Source organism: Solea senegalensis, linkage group LG20, assembly GCF_019176455.1.
Source record: "Solea senegalensis isolate Sse05_10M linkage group LG20, IFAPA_SoseM_1, whole genome shotgun sequence".
Taxonomy (NCBI): Eukaryota; Metazoa; Chordata; class Actinopteri; order Pleuronectiformes; family Soleidae; genus Solea; species Solea senegalensis.
This window is the reverse complement of record NC_058039.1, coordinates 14,273,563-14,292,056: the sequence shown is the minus strand read 5'-3', so window position 1 is coordinate 14,292,056 and position 18,494 is coordinate 14,273,563. Positions and strand designations below refer to the sequence as shown.

The following is an 18,494-nucleotide window of genomic DNA, read 5'->3' as shown; positions in this document are numbered from 1 at the left end:
AAAAAATGGCGTACCGGTCGGAAAACATGGATGTCTTGGCTTCTGGAGACCAAATGGGAGCTTTTGGCGATGCATGTGGCCGTTTCCAGCTTGTCTCCTGTCAACATCCAAATCTAAGGCAGGAAACAAGATGAGCGTAAATATGGAGTGAAGATGTGGCCTTTAAAGACATCCCTTTAATGAACACCACCATTTTTCATGAAAGGCTACTGAATCACTGCAGTATGTTTCATGTTACTGTATGTTTCCTCTGCGAGAACAAATCAAGTCAACTTTGTTTCATTGAAAAACAACCAGGGTTGACCAAAGTGCTTTACAGAGTTAAAGGCACAACAACAATATATAAAACACAAAAACAATAAAACAGTAAAAATCTAGGTTGACTATTTTCATGCTGAAGTAAAGGCCAAGGAGAAGAGATAACTCTTGATCACCCAGAATTTTAAGTCAGGTTTTGGAGCATCTTAAAGCAACCTGTTGTCAGACCTCAGAACAGACTGATGTTTGTCACCATCTCACCTTGATGCCAGCGTTTCTGAGCAGCTCCAGCGTGGGCCTGACGTCGGCCTGGAGCTGGTCCTCGACACCAGTCAGACAAAGAAGCTCCATCTCCCTCTCCAGACTCTCCACCACTGCTGCCACCTTCAGCGTTCGGTCATGGATGCTCAGCTTTGCCTGGTTGTAGCGATTCTGAGAAAAACACACCATAAAAAAACACAGTTCTAAACACAGACCCCTCTAAAAATGAAAACTTTTTTTTTTACTTTTTACTACAAAGCAATGACAAAATTTGATTGTGAATTTAACCAAAACGTTCTATATCCATAATAAGATGAGGTAATCCTTCCTATCCTCAGAATAAAATAATATTTTTGATATTTTCGACACCACTGTCCATTTCATAAAACATATCCACATATATAGCTGCATTTTTGAAGAAACAGACACACTGTGGTGTACAAGAGAGTGGAAATATACTGTAAAAACAAAATAAATGAAAATACAGTATATGATATAAGAACCTCAAAATCCTGGTACTGCTCCTCAGAAAGAGACTTCTTGGCCACAACCAGGGTCCTCAGTCCTTCTCTGGCCATGTTCCCACACTGTTAGAAACAAGATAATAACCACAATAAACAAAAATATCTTTTTAAAATGCTTCATTCTTGGCTTAATCAGATTTTAAAGTTGTTTTTTGGCTTGTGGACAAAAAGAGATAGTTGGGAAACATTCTGATTGTGTGGTTTAGGCGATATTAACATTTTTATGGACTAAACAACCAATTGATGAATCGAGAAAGGAATCATAGTATTATTCTTTAAAAACACTATTAGAATAATAACATTATCTCATAGGTTTTATTAGTTCTACTCTTTTGAGGTTTAATTTAATCCGTTGATGTCTTTACCGTTTAAGTTAAGTGTATTTTTTATATTCATTATTTGAAAGTTATCTTTCTTGGTCACTTTTATCACTTAAATGTTTTTTTTATTGTCCCCTAACTTACCATATTTGAATGTACTATGTTATATGTGTATATACACTATATATCCATCTTCCCATTACACTTATGTGCAACAATAATAATAATAATAATATAAAGGCAATAAAACTGACTTAATTCTTAACTTATTTGTGTGTTTTCCCTCCAAAATCAGGTGTAAATCAAATATAGGGCAGATGAAGTGTTCCACTGGAGCAGCTGCTGTATAAGTACACCATGTACAGTAACGTCAATATCTACATATTGTTACCAACACCACGAGGAATCAATATAGAATAACATCGCCTGTGGTGAAGAGTCAGAGGACACAGTAAAACAAAGGATGGCGGTTTATCTTTTGATATATATGTATATGTATAACATGGATGATGGGGTGAATCAGTGCCGTTGATTGGTTATTGACAAGCAGAGAAACCACAGCGTCGGGTGCATGTGACACAGGGATATTTAGAGCCAACGGACATCATCGACACCGCCGGTGAAGAATATGACATACTGTAATTACTCCCGACTTTATCTAGGTCACTAATTAAATCAAAAGCTGCCCCCGGTGCTAAATGACTCAATAATTGTCAATATAATTATGAACATATGCACACAAGGCCGTGGAGCACTGATGTGGCCATGTTGATCTCTCCATGGATGTCCTGATTAAACGAGGGGATTGGGTGAACGGACATTTATCCGTTTATCTGTTGGTTTTAATCAACTGCGCTTTTCAGTTTTAGCAGTTTTCGTCCATTAAGTGAGGATTCACAGATGTAATCCTGAATAAAAAACAAAGCACTGGTCTTTCCTTGTATTTACATTTTATAATTTTCCCTCAAAGACGGCCATCTTTCTCATTGTTAAGTTTTTTTTGAGTGTGTTTTGTTCCCTCTTCTTATTTTTTTTACTTGACACTGTTTAAGTTATTGGTGTTATTTTTTATTTCATTTTAGTTTTATTTATTATATTTGATCTGTTTTTATTGTGGTGCACTGTTTGACTGCTAATTTTATCCACGTTTTATGGCTTTTGATTTATTTTAGTTGTTTTATTTGTATCTGATCGCCTCATGTGCCTTCTTTCTTTTATTTATTGTGTCTTTCATTTATTATTCTTTGGTCCACTGTGGCCATTTTAAAGTGCTTTAAAAACAAAGTTTGGATTCATTCATTCTGCATCATTCCCACAATGATGAACATATTTGCCTGAATATAGTAGAAATTTGTATATCTCAATCTCTGTTTAAAGCAGAAACACTTCTGCTGCAGCTTTACAGTAAAAAAATCAACATTAATAACACATGGTGCTTTTGATTGTGAAGCTAATTTACTTACATGACTGCACAATAGTGTTTTAAGTAGTAAATAATCATAGAACAAACACATGTCCAAAATTCTAAAATTATACAGGAATTTTATTTTATTTTATTTTTTTTTAGTATTTTTAAAGGTGGAATTTTTACCTCTTCCTCCAGCCAGTCGTTGTACTGGACGATGCTCGCCATGGCAACATCAGCACCCTTCATGTAGAACGTAATGTCCCCTGTTGACTCCTCCTGAATCAAATCACAATCGACAATTAGAACAGGAATATGACACTGAATTGTCCCTCAACAATCTTTCTCTTCTGCAAATGTGGCATCATTTCAAGAAATATTTCACACATACAACACCCCCAAAATGAATCCAAATGCTGTAGTAGGTGGCGCTATAACGCTGCCACAGGAGTACACCAAAAACAAACAGACGTGGAGCACAAGTTTAAAGCTTGCAAGCTGTGTGTACAAACTCCAAACACAGGAAAACGACAATGACAAAATTGTGACAAATGCAAGAGGTGGAGCTATGAGATTGTCGTTTTTTCCCCAAAGTTGTGTAGTGGAAACAAAACCGTGTGAAGTGTGAAGTTTTTGTCCGAAAATAACATTTCAGGGCTCCAAAATCTTAAAAAGCCGGTAGAACACGAGAACGTTTGGGATTCTTTTGCGTGTACAGGCCCTTAGTGTCAGAGTCAAAGTGAGTAAGAAACTCATGAAGAGCTACTTAAACTTAATAAACAGCACGTTAATTTCTACTGGTAATAAAGGGTTTAGCACTAAAAGGACAAAAGGTCCCTTTCAGTGAGGACATTCTGACACAGAAAAATCCTGAGGACCAAGAGACCACACAGAAAGCAGCATCCACACATATTATTGTCGTGTGTAAAGTCCACACCCTGACGATGATACCCATCCTCTTGCTCTCGGAGGTGAAGGGGAAGATCTGCAGGATGTAGAAGGAGAGGATCTGTCCTGAAGGAGTCTTCAGCTGCAGGGAGGTCAGGTCTCTGTTGACCAGGGTCAGGCCGACGCTCTCCGTCCAGTGCACCAGCGCCACCTTTGGTGAACACACAGACACAAAAGGTTGTTTTTTTTCCTCCCCTCAGTCATCATGGAACAATTTGATGACACACAGTTCAGTTAAAATGCAAACTATGACCTCTTTTAGATGAAAAAATAAAAAAATAGAAAGAAAGAACAAATATAAGAAACATTTGGCAGATGAACACGCAAGCTTTTCGTAGACCCTTACTCCCAGCTCTCAACACAAGCTCACACAACACAAAATGTTAACAGTCTGATGTATTTAGGTATTTTACACAATTATTTTTGTATAGAAATGACAAATTACTTGACAAACAAAAAAAATTTGTTTGGAATTTTGGGAAAATACAAACACAATACTGAACAGAATAGAACTTAATTGTCCACCAAATGTAGAAATTTGCCTTCAGATTACCAAAATAAAAACATAATCAACAGCATAGAAAAGTCTGACTGAAAGGAGGCAGAAAATAAAATGCACTTTTTAAGTAATGAAGAAGGAACTGGTACCAAAAACAAAAAAGCTGAGTAATGAAATCATACAGTGACATATAATAATTAATTATGTGCAATATATCTGTGCAACTTTTTGGTTTATCTGGTTGCATTTAAATCCCTTATTCCTTATACAGCTGTAGCATATGTCCTTACATTTTTCACACTCCAGGGTCACATTTTATATGAATTTTATTGTAATATTTGTAAATATTCTTCTTTAACATCTTATTTTGGTATGTTTTATTTTAATGTTCTCTCTTTTAATAACAGTTTTATATATTTATATAATAATTTCTCTGAATTTGTGTTGCTGTAACACAATCATTTCCCAGTTTTGGGATCAATAAAGTACATTTATCTATTGAAAATTAGTGAAAAGGTCAAGATGCTTCAATGCCAGTTCTTTTTAATACTTTTCAAGGAGTTTTAAGGAATCTTGCTTTTAAATTTAATGACTTAATACATCAATAAATGACTTAAGTTTCACATTCAGCACTGTTTGTCCAAGCTGGACAAACAATCTATATTTATATATTTTCTTTACATTCTGCATATTATTTAGAGCTTTTCTTGTGTATTTAGAAACATTTTATGTGTTGTCTTTACTTTTATTTTACTGAAATAAGAGTGTGTAATAAAGTCTGAGTTGAATATAAGATGATTTAATCCGATTTCACTTGGCGCTGGAGGACGAGACATGAGAGAGTTGCGGAGTCTCCAGAGCTGCCGCTGCCCTTTCTCATTCAGCTCCGCATAAAGTGTTTTTCTGTTTCTCTTTCCTCTTTCTCTCCTCAGCAGGAACTGCGGCCCCCAAGCGAGCGTTCAGCTGCACACGACTCAATTCTCAATGGGTTCATTTTCAATTTGCTCACTCAAAGGTTGTTATTATACTCTGACCTACAAATTGGAACTTCCTGGTAATACCCCGTCATTTCTCCTGCGCCTCCTTTGAGCTCTGTAAAAAAAAGGGGGGGCTGCCTATATTTGCTTTAACACACATCTGTGTGCCATTATCCTGGTGTGGGTGTATGTGTGTGTGTGTGTGAGTTGCATGGCTACGCACGCAGCATGTGCTGAGGATCCTAAACCTCGCTCTTTAATCTACTTTATCAGCTCTAACTGAAACTATTTAAAGCCTTGTCAACTCGGATACAAACTGCACATGAATCACGCATTACGACGCTAATAGAAAAGACTGCTGCCGACTACTTTACGACAACGGCAGACTGACTTAAACAACCCGATCAATCATTTCAACTGTGTTCACAATGTTCTAGTGATGATGTAAATCACACTGGCAGCACTGCCTTTAAAAAAAAAAGAAAAAAAAGTGAGGCATGTCATGATGAAAACAGACCCTTAACAGTTAAATTCTCCCTCTTTAATGATTAAGCGATTTAAGTGGTGAAAAAAAGAAGAGCTGGAATTATTTTGTAATAGTTTGACAGCAGATTTTCATATATATATATATATATATATATATATATATATATATATATATATATATATATTTATTTATTTATTTTTTCTTGCGACAAATCGCCTGGGGTCTGGGGAAGCAAGAGGTCGAGCATAAACATGTCGGCAGATCACAAATGTGGTGATAGTGGAAACCCTCACAAAACAGAAGCAGACGTGTGGAAACACATGATTTCAGTTTGTGGCAGGGAAATTTGCGGCAGACAGCAGCTTAAAAAAAACACCACAACATGACAGAAACAAAACATGACAAACGGGCAAGAAATGAAATGATTATCCTTGTAAAACTGTCTGTTTTTTAGTGAAATATCATTTTTTTAAGGTTATTCTTTTATACCATTTCATTGTTTGAAGAATTATGTCCTATATTCTGTAAACATGTGCGGCAAATTACATTTTATATACGTCCCTATATACTTTTTATATAGGGATGAGCTGATACTCTGTATCGGTATTGGTCCAATACTGGTCAAAATCACTGGATCGCACGGACAAATATAAAATCTGATACAATCCAAAAATCCTACATATCGCATCCTTCATTATGAACATACTGTAAAAATGTAAATCATGTTGTGGGCTTTTTATTTCTGCTTTTAATTAATTTAAATGTATGCTCAAACATGAATGCAACATAACTGATGTGAATTCATTGTAATGCTCTGTGACTAAACACAAAAAATGACTCCCTGTATGTGTTTGTGTGATTATTTTTTGGGACTTTTTGCTGATATCCAATATGCCGATATCGGGGTCGATTGGGCCGATAAACGCAACAATACGTGTACGTTTTTCCCTGTGTCCAACCGCAGATTATTTTTTCTTCTCTGTAGTGAAATCAACACATTATTTTTCATATTCATGTCACAGCAGATGTAAATATAAATGTTCTTCATTGTGTGGGTGAAAATATCGACGCGGTGATGTACCGTTCCTCGAGCAATACAATAATGGATACGTCAGGGCAAATAACAACGTTTTAAGGAACAAATTAAGGCACTCTCAAGTAAACATTCCTTGTTAGTTTCACTCGCTGGGCATCACTACTTCATGTTTACAGCGGGATAATGGTGGAGAAAGCTACGTTAAGAGATGCTCCATCCATGTTCAATGCATAGACTTTATGCACTCTGTTCTCTGTAAATAAATGGAGAATTCCTGCACTTTTAACTTTCCACAGACGTTTTGTTTTCTTCAGTTAGACAGATATTGTGACATACTGCTATATGATTATCTTGCAATATATTGATTATCACAGAATCCTTGTATTGGGAAGTTCCCCTGTGATACCCACACCTAATACCGATAACCTGCCAATTATATTGTGCATTGGGGCTAAAATATAAGACCAACTTTCAGTCTCATCACCATTATATTACTGCCTTTTAACTGTACTAGAATCCCCTATAATCTGTAAACAAATGCGTCAATTTACAAAAGAGATCAAAAAAGTCTTATAGGTGAAGTCAAACTTTAATCTTGACGATACATTACTGATATAAGCTCAGAGTCATTTGGAATTAACACAGGCTAAAGACTATCGTCACTGCATTTACTGTTGCATCGTTTTAGTCACGTTTGGTTAAAGAAATGCATCAGCAAGTTGCACTTTGTGATATTCTGAAATCGATTTTATCAACTCACTTTGCATTTGTAGTTTAGGAGGATTTGTTATGGAGGATTTGTTATGAATGAAAATCACCTTTTCTCTTTAACTTCCAACCCACTGCTGATGCTGCCCTTAGGCTCCCGTAGTTAAGATAAGATTCCTGGAGGTTGGGACATTGTTTGAAGTTTAATATTTTTTCTGTTGTTTAAAACGTCAGGGACCTGCTATCTTACTTAGATGTTTGTTTTGAGGCTTGTATTTTGTTGCACTTTAACCCTGAGGGGAAATTTTTGTTCAAATGTGAAATAAAACTTTTAATCGATTTAAGTTGTTATGGTTGGCGTGAAAAAATTGGACATTTTATTTTTATGCCCAAAATCGCCTGACCCTCATTATATGTCTATCTTTTACTTCAAATATTAGTGGTGTGTTTTCCTTCCTTACAGAACAGAGTGTACGTCTGATCAACTCACTGAAGCTGCCAGTTCCGGCTGATTGTAAATGATAAAGCACCCACTTTCCAGGACGTGGCAGTCATTACAGGCTGCAGTCAACTGCTCCTCTGATATTACGAGGGTCAAAGGTTACAGAAGGACGCTGCTCAACTCTACTGTCACGTGACCCCTGCGCCGACCTCAGCGGCTGGCCCACTTCATCTCCTTAATGACGGCTCATTACATTAGAGAGGCAGCGAGCTGAGAGAGCAAACTCTTACTAAAGATCTGATGTAGCAGTCGATGAGACGGTGGAGAGAAAGAGGGATGAGGACGGAGGGAGAGAAAACAGAGGAAAAAGAACAAAGAATGTAGTGGGAAAGGAGGAGAGAGCTACAACAACAATCACAGACCCGCACCACTCATCGCCTCCCAGAGAAAATTAAATATTGATCAATCCGAGCAGTGTAAGACAATAGAGACAGGAGAGAAAAAGAGCGGGGATATAAATAAATATATACATCAGCTGGACAGGCAAAATGGAAAACAGAGATTTATCTTTCACCACCTTTTTAACTCCATTCTGACTGCTACACTTGGCCGGGCTCTGACAAACAAGTATGCGAGTCTCATGGAGGGTTTATGGAGCCTCACACGTAAACGGGTGATAAATACGTCAACGGTCTAGAGCTGGGTGTGTATGGGAAGCTGAGCTCTCCTTCAAAACACACTTTAACTCAAACTTTCCCCCCGTGTTTCCATCATATAATCACTTTAAGCATCAGCCTTAGATTTCTTTATCCACTCTATACGGCAATTAGGAGCCGTAAAAGCACCAACTCATGGGTAACACTGAGAATGGGCCTCAGGAGCGGGAGAGGAAGCTATGGCGATGCCTGAGGGGCTTGTTTTTGTGCTGCATTCTTCTTCTTTCAGTCGGAGCAGTAAATCCTCCAGCAGCAAACACACAGACGAATAAATGGCTTAACCTCTACGAGGAATTCTTGACCTTTGACTTCCTGCTCATGAAATGACTATAATGACAAAGCAGGGTTATTTAGCATCACCAATAAAACATTAAGAGAAGAGGGAAAACAATCAGGTTTACTCCCATGACTCTCAGGTTACGTCCACACGACTACATTTTAGTTTTAAAAAGCATAAATTCTGCTCCCGATATGTCTTGATATTTCACAAGATAAAGAAATTTAGCAATGCTGCTGGATTTGTTTTAGTTTGAAATCTCCAGGACTGTCTTTGGAAATGAGGACTCAATGATCCACTTTTTCGACTGAGAAAGAAAAACTCAGTTAAAACTTACTTTCAGTTTCACTTTCTAAAAAAAAGAAATACCTGCTCTGAATTTCACCACTGTTATTGTGTTATGTTTCTGAAAGTAAGCAAACAACTGTAACGGAGAGAATCAACTTCCTGTTTACACCTGCACACACATGTCCAGTGTACCTGAATGGTCAGGTGACACCTGGCATTAAAATGTGTTTCTGTGATTTACCTAATGCATTTTACACACGGTACTCACTTACACTATTACTATGCGATCATAGTGATTCCACCCTTACTTCCAGCAGTAGACTACAGCGTCACGTCTTGTGTGTCGCCATATCAAAGACAACAAAAAGAAAAAAAGAGCCGAAAGCAGAGGAGTTTCGTTGCCACTATCGCACCAAGTGGAGCAAAGACCCAAAACAGACTTGTTGCATTTACACTTCTGTTCAATGTGGTCACAACTGTTCTACAAAGACCTCATGAACTGGTTTGGCAGATCGGATCTCAATCTGTGCTCAATGCTTCGCGTGTATTTACGCTTTTAATTTTAATTTTAAGCAAAAACTTTGGTCAACATTTGAAGTTGTTGTAAACAACTCAAAAAGATGTTTCAGCATTACGGGAAAAAAACTACAAAGGCTGAATTCCTGTGTTCTTTGAGTACTTGTGTGTCGCATTTACCCCAGAAAATGGAACTGGGTAAATGTCCACAGATAAATGTTGAACAGTACTATGTGTCGGGCTGACTTAATGTGAAACAAATAAGACAGAAGTCCAATAATAAAAAATAAATAATAATTTGTGTCTCTTCACTCTTAACATGAGTGGCAGCCATCTTAGAATCCACGAACGAACCACATTCATCTATGTTTACACATTAACCAACATCTTTCAACAGTGTTCAGGGCACTACATTTTGGACACCACTTAATCTGCATGTTATTGTGACTTTCTTCATTTTCTTTAAACTGCCCACTGTATCTCAGATATCTACCTCATCAGGGCTGGATGCTTGGTAGGTGCGGTTGTCGTCACTGAAGTCCTGGTCCGCCTCGGCAGTGTCTGTCTCTCCGTTCACGCCGACGTGTGACTCGTAGACGGGCGTGACATTGTGGCACAAGGCGATGGCCTTCACTGCCTCGTGGATGCGACTGCTGACGCTCTTGCGAACCTTGGGCGCGGACGCCTGGGTTTTCCGTGATGGAGTCGCAGCACCGGTGCTGCTGCTGGAAGGCTGGGCCGTCACCTGGAACAACCACACAAAGAATTAAGAATAACTTTTCAAATATGTGTCTTGGAAAGTGAATTGGGTTGCAATGGTTTGGCATCTTTAAAATGTGGTTCTTCTTTTAACAATATTTGAGTATTTTTTACTCATTAAAACAAGTTATCTGCATGTTCAGCTTCTTAAAAGTGAATATTTTATGACAAAGAACAAAGAATTCACTAAAACTACATATAACTTTGGTGTGTGAAGACACTTGAGAACATCATTATTTTGAGGTTTTTGGAAACACTAATCAACATTTTTCAACATTTTACGGACCAAACTAATAATTTAATTATGAAAATAATTGCAGCACTGCTCTAAATATTCTGAGGCAAGTCCCATAAATCACATGACTAGCAAATGTTATTACTTGAACTAGAGCTGCTACAAATCGATTATTAAATTAGTCGTCAATGGGGATGCAAAGGGGTGGAAAAGTAACAGTAAATTTCCCAGAAACTTTCCATGGGATGGGGAACTTTAGTTAATTTGGGAAATATGTATGTGTTTTCTTCAATCCTAGGCGTCAAGCATTTTGATAATCAATTCAATCACTCTAAGTGTTTTAATAATTAAAACAAGCTTCGTCTTCGAAATGGAATACATTTTCTGGTTTATTTGCTCAATATAACAGAGAAATCGCTAAAACGGAAGTGATTTGGTTTGTGGACAAAACAAGACGTTTGGGAACATCATCATTTTGAGGTTTGGGAAACATTGAACAACATTTTGCAAAAATGTTGATATATTGTTTATACTGCATACAACAAATCTGACATGGAGCTAAAATTGCAGAAGCGCACATGATATATTTATAGATCATACTCGTGAGAGGGGAAGTGTTGTTGTGTCACCGTCATTATCGTGTCATATCTGGTTTGAGGGCCTTTCACGTGTTCTGCCATCAATATAAGTGTGAGCCGGTGAGTGAGTGAGTGAGTGAGTGAACGAGCAGGCAGACTGCCCACTGTGCCAGCTGCATGTGACCGGGGCGACGTGCTCTACTGGAGCATTTCATTTCAGCTTATGATAAAGCTTCAGTCCTGCCGGGCAGAGAACGGAAAGGACAGCAAGGACACGAGATGACAACCTTCATCAAGAGCAATTTACAGATTTCCTCTGACTAATTTAGTCTAATCTAGATGCAGACAAATTTGTACAAAAGGAGCAGTTGGAAATAGTAAACCTTTTTTAAAAAAAATACATAAAGTCCTGCTTGTTCTTGCTGTGCTTTTATTTTTTTGGCGGTGTTGTTTATTGCTTTATATTATTGATTTTAAATATTGCACAGCACATTGTAACTGTGTTTTAAAAAGGTGCTACAGTCCATAGATAAAGCTTAAAAGTGTTATTATGTACACAGTGCTGCCTCCAGACTAGGGCTGAACGATTTGAGGTAAATATCTAACTGCGATCATAATGACTGAAATTGCAACTGCAATTAATTTGATTCCCGATATCAGAGGGAATGGTCATTATTATGTCGTTATTCTCATTTTACTTAAAAAAAGTGTTTTAAATGATGACTGTGTGATATTTGTGCAGATCTGTGAAAACCAAAGAGACTTTTTCAGTCTGTAGAATATGATGATCAAGATATATAGATCAAGACAATAATTCATCTAAAATTACATTTTGACAAGCATTAAATTAAACAAATACTGTGCCTACTGCAATGGGCCTCATTGCGATTTTGATAGAATTTTGATTAGTTGTTGAGCCCTAGACTTGACTAGTCAATATTTATAAAACATTATATAATCTAAATCATTATTAGTAGATTAAATAATTCCTTCATATAACAAGTGGAGTGGTAGGAGAAAAAAAAAACAAGGCTAAAAATATCATTCAACTAAATTAATTTAAGTAACTGCACAAAAAGCGCCTTCAAACCTTTTATGTAAAGGTCATTTTTGATGATTTGCTGATTTTTAAATGAATTCATGAATATTTCTGCCCAAATCTGTAGACATAATATTAGTTGAATATTAAACTGACTTAATGGACAATGACGGTAATGTAAAACTGTCTCTTTTTTTAGACTAAAGACAAAACAGTGTTGTGTGCTTACTTAAATGTATAAGTCCACTTTTGGGGAACTAAAACCTGGATGAATGACAATCTGCACACAAAAACAATACAATATTGATACAGAAATAAATGTAAAAGTAACAAAATATGAATAATTTTAGTAGGAATTTATTTTCTTTGAGGGACGATGCAAGTAAAACTTTGCTATGCTAATATCAACTACAATATTAAAATACTAAGTTGGTATTATTTGTCTTTTAAGGATAAACGCATCAGATATAATGTCCACTTGCCACACAGGCTGAGAATATTGTGAAATAATGACATATTTGGACCCCACATTCAGCTTCTTTTAAGCTCCTCACTAAAGTAGAAAAATAGTAAAGTCATCATGTGTTCTATCAATACACAGCTTTGCAAACATAAACAAAATAAACCTGCTGTTTAAAGTCTGTTCTATTTCATAGCAAAACATAAAAAGACATGAATTAATCTCTGACAAGTGAGCACATAGAGGTAAACACTTATCTACTGTATGATATGCAAGTTAAAGTTAATTATAAAAATGTAAATGCCACCTTTATGTATGCTGCAGTGAAGGAACGTCTAATTTGAACTTTTACTCTGTTGTTAACATGTTAAAATCAGACGTGTGCCACTACGCTACTGAACATGTTAGTCAGACGGAGACGTTGCTGCTCGGCTGCACGGCAGTAAAAAAAAAAAGCCGAGTCATTTTTCATTTGCTGAGATTACACATCAGGGTGTGGGGCAGATGGTTTCAGTGAGGACCAGCTGTTGTGGAGCCGGCTGCTGAGAGCGAACAATATCATTCTGTCAATTCTCCAAACCAGATCTGAGCCTCTCAGTCAGGAAAAGACTTACAGTAGAGGGAGTCGCTCAGGGACGCACGGCGTGATGAATGAACAATATGGTTTTTCTTTCCTGGAAAAACTTAGCTAAATATAAAAATTGATTAAACTGATCTGCAGGGGAAAGAAGGAGAGAGTGAGAGAGGTGGGAATGAGCTGGAAACACAGCACATATTTATATCTCTATAGTGAATATAAATTTTCATACGGAAAGTGACAAGTTTGCCTTAGTGGACGTTTTTACGTTTTGTGTGATTAATGCTAATTAATGACTCTGTAATTTTCAAGGCCCCATTAAATTAAAATCTCAAAGAGTCAGGAGAGAAAAACGATGAGGTCTATTTATTTCCAGCTCTCTGAAAACTATAAATTCATTTTGTTACCAACACACACACATTCTTGTAAAGCATTCTTAGTGAGGACACTCATAAGCCCTTTTTCCACCAACATATCCAGGACCTTTTATTACCAGAATTCCTGGTAAAGGTTTTTTTTTTAGTGTTGTTGATGACGTACAGTCAAAAAATGTAACACAGCAGTGGATCGCTTCATTGTGTTTGTTTCCCAAAACCTGTTTCATTTTAATTAACAAGGAAAAAACTATAAAACAATTGCAAGATGGGTTATAATGGAGCTTTACTGCTCTGGTCGCTGACAGACCATGATGCGATTTTTTTCCCCTTGTCCTCATAATGTATTAGTTTCTTCGCACTTGATGTGCATGGGAGGGTGCGTCATAATTCGCATCCGGATGACTCGCACTTCCGCACCGTTTGGACCTTTGGAACAACATATGCTTTCACGTCAGTGTCTCCAAAAGTCTCAAATAACACCAGAAAAGGTAGCGAGATTTGTTGCTAGTCGCTGTTTTGGAAAAGGAGTCGCTAGAGGGATCTGAAGACTAGCGTCAAAGTTGCTAAATTGGCAACTTTCATGGGAATCGGAAAAGTCCCCAGTCGCAAGTAGGAACTTCTTTTGGGGAAAGTTTTTCCCCCGGGTAATTTTGATGGAAACGCGGCAAGGTTTTTCAAAATCCTGGGTTAATGAGAAAAGTTCCTACGGTGGAAAAGGGGCTATACATATAATGAATTCCATATCCCTTTAACCTAACCCTTACCATCACATCTAAATGCCTAATCCTATCCCTAAAACCAAGTCTTACCCCATAATCAGCCCGTTTAAGATGTGACAGACTGTGAGGACAAGCCAAATTGTCCTCACGTCCTGTGGTTTAAGGGACACAGGGACAAAAGTGGACTGAAACAACAGTAAAGCTGCTAGTTACTGACTGTCCTCTCTGCTGTTGTGTAGCAGAGTCTGGCTCTGGCCACATTTTTCCCTCCATTCCTGACCGAGCCCGAGATAGAATTTCGACCAGACCTGACCTAAAACCGGCACGCGTGTATTTAACTGTGTCAGAGGATGAGTCAGTTACTCTTATTGTACTTGTTTCTTAGCCTTTTATCTATGGTTACAGCAAACAACAACAGTAATCACTGCATACAGGAGGAAGCAACTACGAGACACACACACACACAAAGTCACACAGACTCACAACAATCAGTTCTTCTCAATTAACTCCAGTTGAATTGTAATTGTAGATTGTGTCAATCTACAGATTATCATAAAACAAGTGTCAAGTGACATGAATAAAGTTCATTTCTCAATGTTTGTCCATAACAAAGGACCAATCAAAATCTGACTGGCAGGTGTGAAAACTCACCTGAGCATATGACTGGATGATGTGACTCTGGATTTCATCCATTGTGTCAGTGCCGTAGGAAACCGTTCCCAGGTGCAGCCGCTTAAAGATCATCTCGTTCTGTGTCAGAGTGCCTGCAGACCAAAAAAAACAATATAGTGTATCAACATTTCATATTTTAGAAACAAACAAAATCATGAAGTGGAGAAAATGCAACACCTACGTGTTTGGGACATACAGATTTAACTTCCACATTGTCTGTTTCATATTCATATTTGGATGCCTCATTCAGCTTCTTTTAAACTCAGAAAATTTAATCAAAGTAAAACAGTAATTTTTCAGCTTCTTAAATGTGACATTTTTCTGGTTTCTTTGCTCCACTTAACAAAGAAATTGTTAAAACTGAATAATTTTGGGTTTGTGGACAAAACAAAACAAGATTTTTACAAATCAAAATATTACTCGATTAATCGAGAAACGCTTTGAAAACATGCTGAGTATATCCAAGACATATTCATGGATTAAATTAACAAATTATTCCGCCACTACTTCTTAACAAAACATAAAAAGATATGAATTAATCTCTGACAGACCATAGTCAAGTGAGCACACAGCACTTGCAATGCATCATGGGACCTGCAGCCTTCTCACTGACCTAATCTCATTTCCAATATGGACTGCATGTCCTCTCTAATTAACAAACAAGACAAAACACTGCATCCATAAAGATGGAGTGAATGTTCAGACACTATGAAAAATAAAGAAGAGAGAAACATTGAAAATGAGGGCAATGGCTTTGGTTTAATGGATGCCGGCTGCCAGGATGAGCGCTGATAGAGCGTTAAACCTGATTAGAGGGCATCTAACTTCCAAAAACATCAGAGCCACGGGGTTAAACAATTCTAATGGACTGATTGTTTGGTCCTCTCTCCATGTGCTTTAACTATCAAACTGGATAAATTGGCCGTATAGTTAATCTATTCTTACCTAACTCAGAGGGCTGAGACAAAGAAGCATGTTGTGACCACCACAGGACTCGATCACTGTGACACAGTGGCCAGCATCAGTAAAGAGCGGCTATTTGTTATTAGAGAATCAGGTCATGATAGTGAAATGAGACAAGTTTAAGGAGAACTTAAGTCTTATCCACACAGAAACAGAACTTTTTTCTTTTTTTGTTCTTGAAACTTTTCCAGAAAAATGTCATTATTTCAATACATTTAAAAAAAAGTATCTAAGCCAGAGGTCTCAAATTAATATGAAGTTATAATGAGATATTTATGTATTTCTTTTAATTAATAGATTCATTTTGCATCAACAAACATTCTTATTTTGAAATTCTGCGACATAGCTTCATAAATTTTAATTCTATATCTTTTTATTTTTTATATCTTTTTTTTCTCACTTGACTGGCTCCCTACTGACCAAACTAGACACACTTAGACCCCCGCTCTAAATGCTGTAGTTAATATGCCAGGCCTGTACTTGGCGCTGCAACGCTGCCACAAAAATACACCAAAAACACAGAAGAAAACGTGAAGCATGTGCATACAGTATACATTACAATGTAAAAGAGATAGAATAAAGAAAGCCAGGGCTTTGACAAATCACAGAACAGTTCAGAGAGACAGAGAAGGCGTGGCTTGTAACTGATTATGTTTTTGGACACGTACCTGTCTTATCTGTCAGCAGATAGACCAGCCGGCCAAGTTCTTCTGGGATGGTGCTGGTTCTCACCACAGTGCCGGGGATGTTTTCATCTTTCATGATCATCCAGCCGTACGCCGATTTCCCCATGTCCAGATTGACACGCAAGCTAACGATGGAGCAGAAGCAAAACAACAACAAACCATGAGTTGTCAGACTATATCGGCCATGGCTAGGTTTAGCCACAGGATTCATAGAAGGTCACTGCAACCAGGCACCTACTGGATGACACTAGCTGTCAATCACACTGGTGTTCACTCATGTGCCGTGCTTCATCTATTTTTTCTCTGAAATGGAGAATAACTTACACAATTCTCATTGTACTCTAATGAAGAAGATCCGAAACTAGTGATTGAGACCATTAACTATTTACTGATGTCATAAAATGAAGAGAAAACCTCAATTTTTTTATAGACTTCATTTCAAATGTTGTCGCCTCCTGGTTACTGACAGCAACTCACTTTCCAAGCTTCATTTTTCAAACAACAAGGCAGTGTCCACATATCCATTTTATACATGGTCTACAATCTTGACTGATAATCAGTCATTTCTTTTAAATTTAAAGAATTCAAATTTAAAAATATATGTGTTGATTAAAGCAAACACAACAGTTTACCTGATGGGGATGATGTACGAGAAAAGCACGATGAATCGGAAAAGGTTGCGAAACCAGGGACCCACAAACCCCTGCAACGCTATCATGACAACAGCCAGAACCACCTGGGCAAGGAACAGGGCCTTGGTGAGGCGGTTCAGCTCCAGGTCCAATAGGCCGACCTTTGGGTAAAAGAGGTCAGAGGTCAAAACCAGCAGACATTACAGTGTTTGCAGGGTTTGCTCATGTGTCCAATTTAAATATAATCCGAGTAGAATCTATTTTTAAAAAGTGAAAGTAGGCGTATATCATGGATAATCCCCTCCACTGCTTACAAACAGCTGTTACTATTATACAAACAACACTTCAGTCCAGACTGGAGATTATCAGTAAATATCTTACTCCTTTTTTTGACAACCTGCTCTAAAGAAGTCTCTTTATAACATTACCATCTGCTCCTAAAACCTTAAGCACATGCTACACAGGGAGGAAAACAAAGGCAGTGAAAGACATTCTTAGCTGCAGGCTTTTATTATGCAAACTGTGTGTGTACGGCATAAATAAGTTTATTAGTGGCCCTACTTTGTGGTAAACTGCAAACATGTCATGCTGAAGTATTGTCGCTGAATGCAACAAACAGTCAAAGGCCCTCAAAAATGGAGGAGGTTCCCATATTGAGATGGCTCTCAGGAAAAAAAAAAAGGAAGGGGGTCAGAGTTGTCTTATTTTTCGAGTGTATCTCCCAGCCAATGGAGCATGTGGGAAAAAGATGTCAAATAAAGAAGTGCCCTTCCCCTTTTCTGGCAGCGCTCACAGCAAAGCCCTGTACACAGAGGGCTTTCATCTGACACACCACGCTTACAAAAACAGCAGAACATAACATCTCTCCTCCCTCAAATAAAGGAACGTCTCTGAAAAGGAGGGGAGGAGGGAAAGGAACTTATAAAAAGCAGCAGAATTCCTACACTGACTAAACCGTGGGGGTTTTAGGCAGTGAAGTCCATTCCCCTGAGGACTGGGAGACCAGTGTGACTGATTTATCGGTTGCTGTTAAACTCCCAGTAGCGGACTGTGGAAAAAGGGAAGGGTACGGCTGAGAGGGTGAGAGGGTGGTATCTCCCCACCCCAGTGCCTCACTACAAGGTTCATGGTTGAC

At 37.8% G+C, this 18,494-nt stretch overlaps 1 protein-coding gene across 2 annotated transcripts in view; it reads right to left on the bottom strand.

Moving 5' to 3' along the window:
• The window catches only part of atp9b (ATPase phospholipid transporting 9B), a 49,191-nt gene that overhangs the window by 8,675 nt on the left and 22,022 nt on the right, over positions 1-18,494 (bottom strand). For both annotated transcript variants that reach the window (XM_044052324.1, XM_044052326.1), the window contains exons 12-20: positions 17,360-17,520; positions 16,710-16,852; positions 15,058-15,170; positions 10,156-10,407; positions 3,706-3,867; positions 2,955-3,047; positions 1,023-1,106; positions 520-690; positions 15-113 (exon numbers count right to left, since the gene is read on the bottom strand). In XM_044052324.1, the coding sequence (XP_043908259.1) occupies positions 15-113; positions 520-690; positions 1,023-1,106; positions 2,955-3,047; positions 3,706-3,867; positions 10,156-10,407; positions 15,058-15,170; positions 16,710-16,852; positions 17,360-17,520 (1,278 nt within the window). The remainder of the gene's footprint in view (positions 1-14; positions 114-519; positions 691-1,022; positions 1,107-2,954; positions 3,048-3,705; positions 3,868-10,155; positions 10,408-15,057; positions 15,171-16,709; positions 16,853-17,359; positions 17,521-18,494) is intronic.